Raw genomic sequence first — 14,915 nt, 5'->3', positions numbered from 1 at the left:
TCTCTGTCTCTCTCTTGCCCTTCTTGTCGTTGAGGGTGGTTGCACAAGTAAAACGAGTGACATGTACTCACAGAGAGAGAGAGAGAGAGAGAGAGAGAGAGAGAGAGAGAGATTCTCTTGAGGATAGAATAGTGGTGGTTTTGGAGGTGCTTTTCAAATAGATATTAAGGTCGAGGGTCATAGTTGAGATGTGGGCGTGCCCTCCGCACACACTGACTTCACAATAATATTGTTGCCTCTCTAACGCTTTTTTTCTTCTTTTTTTTTTTCATGTGAACCCCATTTTACTACCTATATTAGCATGGCCCACGACCCTTCTCTCTCTCTCTCTCTCTAGTCCCTACAGTTTAGGTGGTTGGCTCTTCTTCAAGGGATGGACCCCACTCTAAGTACACTAATAGCCATGATACCTAAGCTTTTCATGCATTTTTGGACCCTTCCATGCCCTACTCCCATTATAAATTATGACTGTGGTACGCTTTACGATATCAAAACCCCTCTCTCTCCTTGTTTGTTCTAGCTCCTTCAATTCCATTCTCTCACCGCCAGGAAGTTTTCTTTTTTCTTTTTGGTTTTTCTTTGTTATAATGGCTGAGGATCATATGAATCTATCAATAAACGGCCAGTCTCAAGTTCCTCCGGGCTTTCGGTTCCATCCAACTGAGGAGGAGCTTCTCCATTACTATCTGAGGAAGAAAGTGGCCTTTGAGAGGATTGATCTTGATGTGATTCGAGAAGTTGATCTCAATAAGCTTGAGCCATGGGATATTCAAGGTACGCATTAACTCTTCATCAACTTGAATTCATATATACGCAGTCACAATTCATGGTGGTTGGTTTGTTAATTAATTTTTCTGACATGATGCAGAGAAGTGCAAGATAGGTTCCACCCCACAAAACGATTGGTACTTTTTCAGTCACAAAGACAAGAAGTACCCGACCGGAACTCGAACCAATCGGGCAACGGCTGCCGGGTTTTGGAAGGCCACAGGGCGGGACAAGATCATCTACAGCGGCTTTAGAAGAATTGGGTTGAGAAAGACGCTTGTGTTTTACAAGGGAAGAGCTCCTCATGGGCAAAAGTCGGATTGGATCATGCATGAATATAGGCTTGATGAAAGCAACACCCATGACACCACCGTAAGCCATTAATTCTCAGGATATACATACTTCCATCTATTCAAACTTGACATACTCATTCATATATTGCTATGTGCATATATATATATATATATATATATATATATATATACAGGTTTGTAATTCAATGGCCGAGTCAATGGCCGAAGATGGGTGGGTGGTATGCCGAGTATTCAAGAAGAAGAATTATCAGAAAGCCTTAGAGAGCCCTAAAGCCTCCTTCTCCATGGAATCATCAAGCAACCAAATGCACAGTTCCAGAAACGATGGGGTGCTTGATCAGATACTCATGTACATGGGAAGGACTTGCAAGCTCGAAAACCATGATCAATCCTTGAATAACTTATCAGAAAGATTTATGCATCTCCCAAGGCTCGAGAGCCCAACGCTTCCAACTTTTGATCAGGACCGTAGCTTCAAAGCTTGCTACCAGGCCATTGATGAGATGCTCATAGACACTCCTTCAACAAACCAACCAAGTAATGGTTGTGACAATAATGACCCAGTTGAAGATCATGATGAGTACCCCAAAACCAGGCTAAATGACTGGGCTACCCTTGACCGCCTTGTGGCATCTCAGCTGGGTCAACTCAACGGCCAAGATCAAGAGACATCAAAGCACAACCTGTCATGCTTTGGTGATCCAAACATGGCCTTTTGTTCTTCTCCTCCACATGATCATGATCATGACCATGACGTACAACTATCATATCCATACCTACGTACAAGTAGATCCCATCACCAATCTGAAGTCTACAGCAACGAGAATGATCTTTGGAACTTCACCAAATCGCCTTCATCGCCGTCGTCGTCAGACCCACTGTGCCACTTGTCGGTATAAGGGAAGCACTTGGACCGACATATATTCTATACATAATACAATAGTAGCTCTTAATGCTTAATTAAAGTACATGTAGGGCTTGTAGTACGTATATGTTTACATGAGAATAATATATACTTGTGACCAATAATAAATAAATAAATAAAAGGATTAAATAAATTAGGTGGTAATTGAGATAGTGTGGCATTGTCAACCATTATCTTTTTCTTAAATAAACATGTCTTTCCATTAAAGTTAGAAATTTGTTGAGAGCTGTCACATGCATGCTCTTAATTTCTAACTTGTAATTATGCTCTCATCCTTTTCTGTTAACTGTATTGATAAGCTTGGCGAATCAATGATAGCATTGTGCTGACTTTTGATCGTATATTTGGTGTCCTGGAAAGTTTATCATATAATATCAACGTTATATAAATGAAGACATATATACATATGCAGAAATTATCATATGTGGAGATTCGGACGTTATTATCATGTAGACGTCATATATTTTATACTACATTTTCTTGTTTTTTTGCTTGTTTACAATGACATCTGCACGATAATAACATGCAGACATCCAAATAAGAGAATAACTGTATATATATAATTGGTAAGAGGTGTGATCATTCCAATAAATCAATTTGTTATTCTTGTGTCCATAAACAGTAAGATCTCGGGTTATTTCACAGCTTCACCTAACGTACGTACCAATGAAGGGGGTTAGCAAAAGCGACCACCCTTTACCAATAAAGATAAGATATAAGAGCATGAGAATCATATGAAATTTCAACTCTCTCTCTCTCTCTCTCTCCCCCCATTATAGTGCTACACTTACATGGAACCTATACATATACAATAAACCATATAAGCATAGTAAAATCAACGGCGGAACCACATACAAGACTATAGTGGGTTAGGGATGGCATTTGGCATGAGCAAAATGAGCGATGGTATAAGGCCTCATAATAAATATTATTTTAGTGATGTGAGTTTATTATAGGGATTTTGTAAAAATGTCACCTGAACTTATACCTTAGTTTCAATTTGTCACCTTAAAGAAAAATTTAAGAGAAATATCACTTGAATTTTTCAAAATCTATAATTTATCATCTGAATTAATACCATTCAAATTTTCATCTATTATTACAAGTATTTTAGTCTTTATATTTTGAAGGGAAAAAAAAAAAAATCCTTTCTCTTCTTCTCCTCCCCCACCCCTTTGTTTTTGTCTCACCCACGACCTAACCACCCCATCCTCACCTCACCCACAGCCCCATTTAACCCCTACCATCTCATTTCTTCTTTAAGATGACAAATTAAAATTGATATATAAGTTCAGGATGACATTTCTACAAATATCCCTTTATCATATTGGTATATATGGAAAAAAAAATTTCAAGCCGCATGTATCTTAATTTTTTTTCAAGCTTCAGCCTTCAACCGTTCAACACTCTCCCTCTCAAATTCTCAGATTTTGTTTTTCCTATACTTTGTATATTATATATATATATATATATATTTGTTGGTTATTGATAATTAGTAATTTGATGATCACAAGATTTTGATTGTATAGTTTGATTATTTTTTTTATAAATTTTCATTGAAGACTTTATTTTAGGAGATCCTCTTGTTGTTTTGGCACAAGGCCCATAAAATCTCATAGCCGCCGGAGTTATAGCTCAGATAGTGTTTCAGGATAACCCATTGCTATGGTGGTCTGATTGGAATCCATTGATTGCATTTTATTTATTTTTTATTTTGTAAAAGGGGGACAGATGGTGGCAAAGCCACGGCCATACATCTCTTTTGGGACCCGGAGAGGCTATAAGAATTTCACCCGTCCACAGCCCTCATCGCTTGATTCACCAACTGTGGCAGGAATCGAACCCAAGATCTCCCGTTTACATAGGGCCTGAAACGCCCTTACCACTGGGCCAACCCGTGAGGGTTTCCATTATTGCATTTTAATGTCATCAATTAATACAAAATTCACATTCCACCAAACTTCAATTCCGTGGTTTATTGTTTTCATTTTTCCAATAATGCCCTCATGTTGAAATGGGCTGGTTTGTTGTGAATTTCCAGATTTTTAGGACTTCCTTCACGACTTATGGATGGAATTTTTACAAGGAATGCTAGCGCGTGGTTTGTTGTTAAACCTAAATTAGGACATGCTTTTAATGACTAATAGCGATCAACTCATTAGCAATCATATTTGTTTTATGTTAAAGTTTATTGGAAATTGGTAATATAAAATAAAATAAATAGAATTTAAGCTAGTCCATCCATCAAAATTTCATGATTTTATCCTTGAATAAATATCTTACATTATATTTTATTTATGATGTGACCTTATATTTTATTTGTTTTATATTCGATTCTCCGCTTTCTTAACATCGTTTATATTAAAAAGCAAAATAACCGATAACCCAATATGGCTTCCATGGCTATTTCATGTTTTGTACTTCCGTGGCAGGGTAGCAGCCTGCCCATCCTTTTTGTGGAGACTATAACTGCTGCTATCTGCTACAGAAACAGTATTGAGAGTTACATTAGGTTTTAATTCCGTTTGAAGAAGGAAACGTTTCATCAAAAAGTGTTGTTTTGTTATTTAAAATGGGTATAACGATGCATTATATTAGGTTTTCTTCTGTTTGAAGAAGGAAATTTTTCATCGAAAAGTATGGTTTGTTACTTAAAATATGTATAACGACGCGTTACATTAGGTTTTCCTTCTGTTTAAAGATGGAAACCTTTCATCAAAAAGTATTATTTTGTTACTTAAGATGAGTATAACAACGCGTTTAATTAGTATAACATTATTATATATGTCCAACATGTGTGTGACGACAAGTTTAAATGATATAACATTATTAAGAAAACTTACAAAGACCTTTATCTCTATGGCGTGACTATTCACCAGTATATGTCAAACGTACTGATGTGTACTGTTTGCCCTAATTTGGTCCCCACTGTTCCACTAAAGATTTCAAATCCAAACCCTAGCTTTCCACCATTTCTATCTTCATATATGCTCATGTATATGCTTTGAACTTGCTGGAGTATAAACCAGCTGATAGAAGTAGGGGAAATTATGTATTGAAGAAATTAATAAAATATTACAACACTTGCTATAACAACTCTTACATATACTTGAGTCTATACATCAAGATCATTTTCTCCATCTGGCGCATAATTTTAGGGAGATGGCCCATATCACCCTAATTGAGGAGAAAAAGTAACTTTAGTTTAGTTTATATGAAAGAAATATCCGACTAACAAAAACTATCAAAACATGCAGAAACGACCAATTGATGATATATTGGTATAGCCTTGCGAACTACAACATCTAATAACTCATAAAATAAAGTGAAGAAATCATGGAAGGAGACTTAGGGCAGGGCCACCAGTGTCCGCACCAAACTTGTACCATTAAAAAAAAAACAAAAGAAAAGAAAAACGTTTACCATCCAGTTGATCTACATATGAAGTGAAGAGGTTCATGCATCCATTAATGATAGGAACCCATAATGAATACTGACATTGTTTTCATAGGCGATAATGATTGGAAATGCACAAAAGTGTTTCTAGGTAAGTCATTGACTGATGCTGCCAATTTTCTAATCCTAGAAGCAAACAAGTCGCAAAAAGTTAGTGAAGTTCTTGCACATAATGGAAAATGCGAAGAATGTTACACGGTGAATATTACTTACATATGAAGGTTAATTCTAACCGTTGTAATTCATTATAAACGCTCACATCAAAGATCAATAATTGCTCACTACGGAGGAAGTAACTGACTGTCAATGGAACACAAACTAAGTCCGTCCTTGTAGCATTGCCCATGATTTGGAAATTGGAGAGAATCTGTCTTACAAATAGGAGGCGTATCCCCTTATATCTCGTTATGTATACAACACTCATCGCGTGGCACAAAGAAATATACCCAAAAACGACACAATACCGTATATAATAAGTGATACACGCATCAAATAAAGACTTGCAAGCTATAGGAGATCAAGCCCAGCAGGGAGGCATTCAGTTATAATATTGGAGCAAATCAATGGCATAAATTGGGAAAATAGAATCACACCCACGATAAGTAACCTTTCTGGGTTGTGAACTTGTGATCCATATTTGATATGACGATCTTGGTTGTCGTCTACATAAAGTGTATGTCAAATTATGTTACAAAGACTTATCATCATGGTATCATTAGATTTCTATTGCAATACCAAAGTTTTCAATTCGGGACCATAATTTTGTCGTTGAAATTTCACACACTATACATTAGTATTTCTGAATTTTCAAATTATTCTTCACAAAATGAGCAAATTAACCTATATATATATATTTCCACCGTTTTTATGAAGCCATTTACAGCTGGACTTTATGGTACTGCCGACAGACCCCACAAGAAAGGAATGGATCATCTTATTTTTGACTGTTCAAACCCTTGGGGGTACTATATTGTAATTTGCTTACTAGCTAGAAGAAAACAATGTAATTTCTTGGCTCTTTTGAATTTCAAGTCAAGCTTAATTATTTCGACAACAACAACCTCTCATGCATGATTCGTAGGAAAGATTAACCACAAACTATTTTAAGGTTATGCCGTGTCACTTTAAAATTAACCACATATATAGCATTGGCTTTACTGGGGAAGCTCTCTCTGCTATAATAATTTTGTCGATGAGTGCTTGCTTATATTCAGACCCAATGGAAATACTAACTTTTACCCCTTCATACAAAAATAAAACAATAAAAAAATCTAGTGATCTTTTGATAATCTTTTCATTTGTAATATTCTTAACTTTATTTTCTTTCTTAGAGAAGAGAAAGGGTCAAATTCCAGTTTGGTATTCTGTGGTTTTACTTGTAAGACATGTTTGTTTATGTCCTCTCAATTTTAACAATTAGGTACCCCCAATCTTTCCAATTTTTTGCAACGCGGTTCTACAGTTAGGGTTTCTATCAAATCTCTTGTTAGTTGCCTACATACTACTTATGAGTCCTACATTTTCAATGGTTTCAGAGTCTTGCCAAGAGCATTTTCAATGTATGAGGAAAATGATAGATGAAAGAGAGAGTGGTGGAAAGAAGAAGGTTAACCAACTCATCTTCCGACCCTACACGGTTACATCCCTCCCTCCCACCACCGCACCGCCGGCCATGGTTGCGGCAGCAGGGGCCCCTACCACTCTCTTCATCTTCCATTTCCTAGTTATAATTAGATTGGACCCAATGTTGGCATCATAGCTTCAAGATGATCTTCAGATGAGGAAAGCCCAATTTCAGTGGCCCATTTGAGCATTCTGTACAGAAAACATTGGTGATCCATTGGGAATTAAACTGGAAGGAGGCCCATTGATCCAAGTTGATTGAGAGAACCAAGAAGCTTTTGACTGGAGATGAAACGCTCTCCTAAGCACAGTAAAGCAATAATTGGCAACGCTCTTGTAACACCACACAATAAATTTTGAATTAAATTTTAGCGCTCAAAGCTCATGTGCTACAGTCCACGTATCTCCATTTGAAAATTGAATGAAAAAGAATCTCCATTGTTTCAAGAAAAAGAATCCAAATTTAGAAAGAAATATATAAAAGATATTAAATTCCACTCCAGAAAAGTCTTCTCTGTATCTAAAGTTCACAGCTTTTTTGTCTTCACTCTCACTCCTCCTTCCCACTTCACACTCTCTGAGCTCAGAATTCGAGAAACGAGAACATGGGCTGTGTATCTTCCAATCTCTTCAACCACGACGACGAGTTCACCCAACTCGGTAGCTCGGCACTGAGTCACCACATCGTCTCGCTCACCTCCTCCACTTACGGCCTCCTCACCCTCGACCCACCGCCGCCGCAGACACCCACAACTCCGCCCACCCCACCGTCTAGATTTACTCTCGGGTCCATTTTCCCGAGCCCGCTCTGCGAACCCAAGTCGCTCTGGTCAGACCCGAAACCGCTCCGTTCCGAACCCAGACCCCTCCGGTCCGACCCGGAGGTTATCAACTCATGGGAGCTCATGGCCGGCCTCGACGCCGATAGCTTCCGATTCTCGCCGCTCCCGCCGCCCAAACCCTTCAACTTTAGAGACCCAAAAACTGCCGGTAAGGAAAACTCCAACCCCAATCGCGGAATTTTCAAGTCTCCGAACGACGGCGTTTTCGGCGTGAAGAACAAGGAGGGCCCACTTGACCGGTTCGAGAAGATATGCCCTCCGGGAGGAGAAAACAAGGTGGTGGTCTATACGACGACGTTGCGAGGTGTTCGGAGGACTTTCGAGGCGTGCAACGCCGTTAGAGCGGCGATAGAAGGACTCGGGGTGATGATTGTCGAGCGCGACGTGTCGATGGATCGTGGGTTCAGAGAAGAGCTGAGGGATTTGATGGACGGGAAAGAGGAGGCAGGGGTGCCTCCAAGGGTGTTTGTGAAGGGGAGATATGTGGGTGGGGCTGAGGAGGTGTTGAAGATTTTGGAGGAGGGTTTGTTGGGTGAGATTCTTGATGGGTGTCCAAAGAAAAAAGCTGGGTCTGTTTGTGAGGGGTGTGGGGAGGCCAAGTTCTTGCCCTGTTTTCAGTGCAATGGGAGTTCAAAGATGGTGTTGGTGGTCAAGGAAGAATTGGGTCAGAGGCAGGGGAGCACTGTGGTGGTCAGGTGCCCTGAGTGTAATGAGAATGGGTTGGTGCTTTGCCCAATTTGTAGCTGAACGGTTGACAGAGATGAGAGATCTGTTTCATATCAGATTGGGTTTTGTAAACACTTTCTGTCTACCATAGTAATTTCTTGTGTTTCTGATGGAAACCAAAGCTTCTGTGTCTCTTGTTTTCTCTCTGTTTATAATTATGTATATGCATGTTTTGATATGTGAAGATCTTTTATTCGCTTGAAGCCTTGAACAATGCAAAGTTTAAAAGACAAACAATTAGAGAGATTAGGGACCAGGCTTGTTCATTTTAGAAATGTTGAGTTCCATTATCTCAATTGTGCATTGCTGGTGCAGTGAAATTGGACATTGATGGAGTTCAAATTACAGGTCAAATTGCATTGCTAGTTTACTTTTCTGTTTGATGCTAATGTTGGTTGGGCAACAAAACTGTTGTACTCTAGTAATTCCAGAGAAGCTGTTGATATTTGACCAATTCCTAAGGAACCAATGTGTAAAAGTTGGCTTCCTACATCTTTTGAAATACTTGGCCTAATGTGTTCTTGTTGATTGTTCAACTTCAATAGGGCAGCAGTTTATGCATGTGATTGAGAAATCCTCTGAAATTCACTTCAACCTCCCTCATAAAAAATAATTAGCAGCAAATTTAGTACAACTAGTGAAAGATTTATTGTATTAGAAAGTTATGAGCAGGGGAAAACTATTAGTTATCATTCAGTTGTTAGAGAATTGTTGTCCCTGGATAAAGTTCAACATATGGATGTGCTCTTGATTTGAGAAGTCTAAGGAGAATGGTAAATCTTCTTGCCATGTACAAGTTACTGTTGAAGAATCAGCTGGTTCATCGGTCGAGAAAAGAATACTTCTGAGTATAGGGAAGTACTGATCTGGAGAGAAGGTACGGAAGCTCTAGTATGGTCATATATCAAATACCAAGACAAACATAGGACAGAATCTTCAAAGCACCTTTAAACACAAAGTGAATGCTGACCTTTCATTGCCTTTCTGTTTGTGTTCTTCACTACCTCTAGCAATTGTCCAAAGGTTCATTGATGCTCTCATCCAAATGCTGCCAAGATGTTTAACTCGCAATCAAGCATGTCAAGTGGAAGACAGGGAGCAATCCTTAAGACTAGAGGAGACAACATAGGTTCTGTTGTTCTCCACAAAAAATAGAATGAACATATCATTCTAAACATAATTTTTGTGAGTGCTCTAGTTTTTCTGTGCAACTTTGGTCCTGGAAAAGGCTGATGTTGAGTTAGCAAAGCCTTTTGATGTGCTGGTATTGTTCCATTATAGTTGCTGATATGTACTTTTCTGAAGCTTTTTCATTCTTTCCTGGTTTCTTTTTGAATTTTTACTGAGTGGATGCCAGTAAAGGATGATGGCCTTCTTTTCCTGGGTGAAGGACAATGATTGTGCAAGGGTAAAATATGTGTTCAATTGGGATTTGGGCTAAAAAATTCAGCTCCTATTGTTTACTGAGCTACAGTTCATATAGCTGGTCTTCATCTGCCTGGAAAAAACCAGTAAGGAAGTGGTGAAGAAAAGTTCCACTTATTCATAATATGCATAGGGGGAATGCTAACAACCTTATTTTAAACCTTTTTTTTTGAACCTTCTCCCTTCTCCTCAAGACATGTGTCATTTTCTCTACACTTAAAACAATGACATTAATGCATTAGACAATATCTTTTGTTCTCAAATTTACTCTTATTAAATGTATTAACTTTATATTTCCTTCCATTTACAACTTAACTTAAACAATTAAATTTTAAAAATAAACATTAAAAGTTCAATTAAATAAATATTTGAAAATAAAAACGAAGTATACTTCCCTTTTTGGTTCCAAAAATAAGTTTTACAATAAAAAAGGTTTTAGACTTTTTGCTTTTCAAAGTTCCAAAAATAAGTTTTAGAAACAATAAAACCATTTTGCTTTTTCCAAAATGTCCCTAAAATTATGGAATTAAAAAAAAAATACAGATAAATATTTTTAAAAATTAATGAACATTCTAATTGATTTAAAAAGTTAAAAGATCAAAAGAAACAGAAAAAAAAAACCCCAAACCCATTACAGCGTCTCTCTCTATCTCTCTCTCCATTACAGCATATCTCAGTCCCCATCCCTACCCAATCATCACCATTCCTCTCCAATCCAAAACCCACCGTGCACTATACTTCTCACTCTCCTCCTTCAATCCATACCCCAAAACCCATTCTCCCTTCCCTCACCAAAAAAAAGTAGTAAACATAATTTTTTTTTTATTAAAAAAAAAAACTGACGTTAGTTTTGTAGAAGATTTTAAAATTCTCTTTTAATTTTTTAACAAGGTGGAAATAATAGTTAGTTTGTCCAATGTATTTAACAAGGGTAAATTTGGAAAACAAAACATACATTGTCTAATGTATTAATGATATTGTTTTAAGTGTAGAGAAAGTGACACATGTCATTAAGAGAATGGAAGAAAATCCAAAAAAGAATGTTAAAAAGAAAGTTACTAGAATAGAACTTAAATTGTACAAATTTTGACCCAAGAACTCTATTAATACAGGACAAATTTATGGACCTACTAATCAGACACAAGTTCAGCCCATTGACCACCAAGTACAACATTAAGTTTTAATTTGGGCCTGATGTCTCAGAACCAGGAAGAGTTGTCTAGCCATTATCGAGGTGTAAATATGATGTGACACTGACACAAAATATACTGGTTGGTCCATCTTCATAGATATTGAAGATTTGTTTGGTACTTGCTGCTGGTAGCCTTTAATTTCTTTCATTTAATCTCAGTAAACTGGAAGACATAACATAACAAGCTCATTTTTATGCGAAGAAAGGAAGAGATGAAGTGCACTGTGACTGTGTATGTTTATTATTTACTAGGGTAGAATTAACTTTAAAAAGTTGACCAAAAGAGAATCAAATCAAACTTAGTTTGACTGATATTTACTGGGAAAATGAAGCCAACTCTGTTTGCTTTTACCCATGAATAGTTGTATGCATGCGATTTCTCTGCTGCCATATTTTAGTTGGTGGTCTTCGAGAGACAAAAAAATGCAGCAAACAAACATAAATACATTTGGCCACATTCACTGCAAAATCAAACACAAAATGCGCTCTCTCTCTCTCTCTCTCTCTCGTACTATTGTTGTCCATATAACACGTGAAACCATTAGATTTTGGTCAGTGTAATTTAAAGCCATTGATCAATCAAAAAGCCCTGCTTGTTTTTGAAAGGACTTTGGATTCTTCTTCTACATTGAAATCTCTCCCCCTCACGTCCACTGTCTCAAACTTATTACTTGCATTGTTTTTTACAATACCTGACACCTCCTCCATTAGTTTTTTCGCATGCCACAAGAAAACACCATCGCTTATCACATATATTGGAGCTCTCTCTTTCATTAATTCTTGCATATAAACGAACAAACCTCAAGTTTCTTCTCTCTCTCTCTCTCTCTCTCTCATCATAACAAGCACACTACTAACTTCACCTTCTTCAGTTTCTCCTTTCGCCTTCACCAGCTTAATTTCATGTAATGCTGCAGACTTTGCTCAAACACCTAAATGGGAAAGAAAAGTGGTACCTCATGGTTGACTGTAGTCAAAAGGGCATTTAGGTCTCCAACTAAAGATAACGATCAGCAAAAGATCAGCAGAAGAAGAGATGAGCATGAACCAGAAGAGGAAGAAAAGGTAACCATGCATACCATCACGTGCCTTCATTTTCTCTACTGATTTGATTTGATCCCCTTTTTTGTGTCTGTTTAAATGCTGATTGTTTTGGTTTGTGCAAGCAGAAGAGAGAAAAGAGAAGATGGCTTTTCCGAAAGCCAACTATTCATGTTCAACAATCTGAAGCAAAGACAGTGACTATAAATGCAACAACCACACCTGTGAATCCTGTTTTGGTTGCTGAGCAAAGGCGTGCAATTGCTGTGGCCGCAGCCACGGCCGAAGCAGCTGTTGCTACTGCCCAAGCGGCAGTAGAAGTTGTTCGGCTTACTAGGCCGAACAATTTTGCTAAAGAACAGTATGCTGCCACCCTTATTCAAACAGCTTTCAGAGGTTACTTAGTAAGTGAACCACAAAACATTAACCACAAACAACATATGAAATTTCCTTATATGGGTTCTGCTTGTTTCTTTGAGCTCCTTCACATATTGCTAATTCAAATGTGGTTGCTTGATTGAAGGCAAGGAGAGCTCTACGTGCACTGAAGGGGCTGGTAAAGCTTCAAGCTTTAGTAAGAGGTCATAATGTAAGGAAGCATGCAAAGCTGACACTGAAATGCATGCAAGCTCTGCTTCGTGTACAAGATCAGGTTCGCAATGAAAGATCAAGGCTTTCACATGATGGGGGCAGAAAGTCCATGTATGCCGAAACAGACTTTCCCTTGTGGGAATCGAGATATCTTCATGACATTCGTGACAGAAAGTCAATGGTAAGTACCAGCTTTCTTCACTGTTTTAGTATAACAAAAACATGAACTGAATTTATTCCTCAAAGTAACTGACTGCTTTTCATCAGTCAAGAGAGAAAAGTCGTGGTGGGGATGATTGGGATGAAGGGGTGGAAGCCATGTTGCAGAGTAGAAGGGAAGCTGCTTTAAAACGTGAAAAGGCTCTTGCTTATGCTTTCTCTCACCAGGTTCATCAATCTCCCTCACTTTTTTCTATGTATGGTTCTTAAAGTACTTTTTGTGTTTGTTTAAGAACAAGAAGCTAATGTCTTTGATTTAATTATTGATGCCTAATTGAAGATATGGAAGCCTCGGAGGAACCCATCTGCAGGGGAAGCAGAGCTAGAAGAGAGAACAAAATGGCTTGACAGATGGATGGCCACAAAGCAATTTGAGCACAGCAGCAGGGCTTCAATTGACAAAAGGGACACCATAAAAACAGTTGAAATTGACACAAATTCTAGGCCTTACTCTTACTCTTACTCTGCCCCAAATGTTCGAATTTCCACATCACATTCACAACTTCAAAAACAGCCATCCCCATATCCAATTGCTTCACCTTCACCCCTGCACAAATCACACTACATTAATCATCTCTCAACTGCCACACCCTCTCCTTCAAAACCCAAATATCTGAAAGTCCGATCAGCAAGCCCAAGATGCCTGAAGGAGGAAAAGTATTGCTGCTCATCAGCAGCACACACACCAAACTTAGGCTCTAATTCTTATTGTTTCAGGGGTTCAATGTGTCGTTCTGCGATACCAAATTACATGGCTGCCACTGAATCTGCAAAGGCAAAGGCTCGATCTCTTAGTGCACCCAGAACAAGACCCTCGACACCCGAGAGAGAAAGAGGTGGTGGTTCAGCCAAGAAGAGACTTTCATATCCAGTCCCAGCTGAGGCACTGCAACATAACTCTGTTGGCATTGGTTGTAGTAGTTTCAGCCATAACTTGAGAAGTCCCAGCTACAAGAGTGTACAAAATAATGGCTACTATGGAAGGGAGAATCTGTCTTCATATACTGATAGCCTAGGGGGAGAGATTTCCCCTTGTTCAACCACTGATCTAAGGTGGTTGAAATGAGGCAAATTTTTATGAAAATGAACCTAGTTCTCATTTATTGTCTGATTAAGAATTAGAAAGGAATATTTTATGAATGATTGGATGGGTTTTTTTCTTTTTCCTAATGGGCAGCATATGGAGAATATATATAACCCAAAGATGATATTATGATATAACATAAAGTGATATATAACAGAAGGAGGCAAGTGCTGTAAAAACTATTGCAAGTTTTACGAAAATCATGTGAACTTGGGAATTCCTGACAAATGCTTTTGTAGTGCAACTCAAATAATATATTAATTGAATATTCATTCATGTTGTGGTGCCCAGCCCAACATAGCATATTAAGGAAGGTTGGTGGGGGCTGGGCTGGGCTCTTACACAGCCCATTTTCTTACTTCTCTTCTTTTTTTGGGTGTGGTGTGCCTGGTCTTGTCTTGTGTCTGGCGCAAGAGCTTTGAGTCTTTTGGTCTTCACCCTAGTTTCAAAGCCTTTTTGAGTGTTCTAGCCATCAAACTTTAGCAAAAGACTTGAAACTCAAATAGTTAAAAGCATATACCTCATCATCATATGTGGGCTTATCCTAATTCGAGATGAACAATGTAACTTTGATATTTCTTTTGCTATACTTCTATAATATTGTTCGTGGTTTGCGATTTCGAGTGAGAGTAAGAGCATTTCCAGCAGTGGGGTTTGGGGGAGGGCTGGGGGGGTTTGGGGCAAAAACCCGTTTCCAGCAGTGAAGGCA

The 14,915-nt window shown here is 38.3% G+C and overlaps 3 protein-coding genes across 3 annotated transcripts; all 3 read left to right on the top strand.

Moving 5' to 3' along the window:
* Positions 1 to 449: 449 nt before the first annotated feature.
* On the top strand, positions 450 to 2,151 carry LOC103337874 (NAC domain-containing protein 43-like). The gene is made up of 3 exons (XM_008241044.2): positions 450 to 774; positions 869 to 1,140; positions 1,256 to 2,151. Exons 1-3 carry the CDS (start codon positions 465 to 467, stop codon positions 1,979 to 1,981), a joined length of 1,308 nt encoding a protein of 435 aa, XP_008239266.2. The 5' UTR covers positions 450 to 464; the 3' UTR covers positions 1,982 to 2,151.
* A 5,380-nt stretch (positions 2,152 to 7,531) lies between these two features.
* On the top strand, positions 7,532 to 8,857 carry LOC103337873 (Glutaredoxin family protein). Its single transcript, XM_089042091.1, has one exon. It carries the CDS (start codon positions 7,692 to 7,694, stop codon positions 8,673 to 8,675), a length of 984 nt encoding a protein of 327 aa, XP_088898217.1. The 5' UTR covers positions 7,532 to 7,691; the 3' UTR covers positions 8,676 to 8,857.
* Positions 8,858 to 12,192: 3,335 nt separating this feature from the next.
* On the top strand, positions 12,193 to 14,378 carry LOC103337872 (protein IQ-DOMAIN 17-like). Its single transcript, XM_008241042.2, has 5 exons — positions 12,193 to 12,336; positions 12,441 to 12,716; positions 12,836 to 13,084; positions 13,171 to 13,290; positions 13,403 to 14,378. Exons 1-5 carry the CDS (start codon positions 12,208 to 12,210, stop codon positions 14,186 to 14,188), a joined length of 1,560 nt encoding a protein of 519 aa, XP_008239264.2. The 5' UTR covers positions 12,193 to 12,207; the 3' UTR covers positions 14,189 to 14,378.
* The last annotated feature ends 537 nt before the right edge of the window (positions 14,379 to 14,915 follow it).

This window comes from Prunus mume, linkage group LG7 (assembly GCF_029339155.1).
Source record: "Prunus mume cultivar Tortuosa linkage group LG7, ASM2933915v1, whole genome shotgun sequence".
Taxonomy (NCBI): domain Eukaryota; kingdom Viridiplantae; phylum Streptophyta; class Magnoliopsida; order Rosales; family Rosaceae; genus Prunus; species Prunus mume.
The sequence above is the reverse complement of the archived record's forward strand: the minus strand, read 5'-3'. Positions and strand labels throughout refer to the sequence as shown.

What these genes read in the sequence shown, in the direction of transcription:
- LOC103337874 (XM_008241044.2), top strand. Translation starts at nt 465, where the DNA reads ATGACTGTGGTACGCTTTACGATATCAAAACCCCTCTCTCTCCTTGTT. An exon ending in TGAGCCATGGGATATTCAAG is followed by an intron (nt 775 to 868) that starts GTACGCATTAAC and finishes GACATGATGCAG; the next exon opens with AGAAGTGCAAGATAGGTTCC. An exon ending in GCAACACCCATGACACCACC is followed by an intron (nt 1,141 to 1,255) that starts GTAAGCCATTAA and finishes ATATATATACAG; the next exon opens with GTTTGTAATTCAATGGCCGA.
- LOC103337873 (XM_089042091.1), top strand. Translation starts at nt 7,692, where the DNA reads ATGGGCTGTGTATCTTCCAATCTCTTCAACCACGACGACGAGTTCACC.
- LOC103337872 (XM_008241042.2), top strand. Translation starts at nt 12,208, where the DNA reads ATGGGAAAGAAAAGTGGTACCTCATGGTTGACTGTAGTCAAAAGGGCA. An exon ending in AACCAGAAGAGGAAGAAAAG is followed by an intron (nt 12,337 to 12,440) that starts GTAACCATGCAT and finishes TTGTGCAAGCAG; the next exon opens with AAGAGAGAAAAGAGAAGATG. An exon ending in TTCGTGACAGAAAGTCAATG is followed by an intron (nt 13,085 to 13,170) that starts GTAAGTACCAGC and finishes GCTTTTCATCAG; the next exon opens with TCAAGAGAGAAAAGTCGTGG.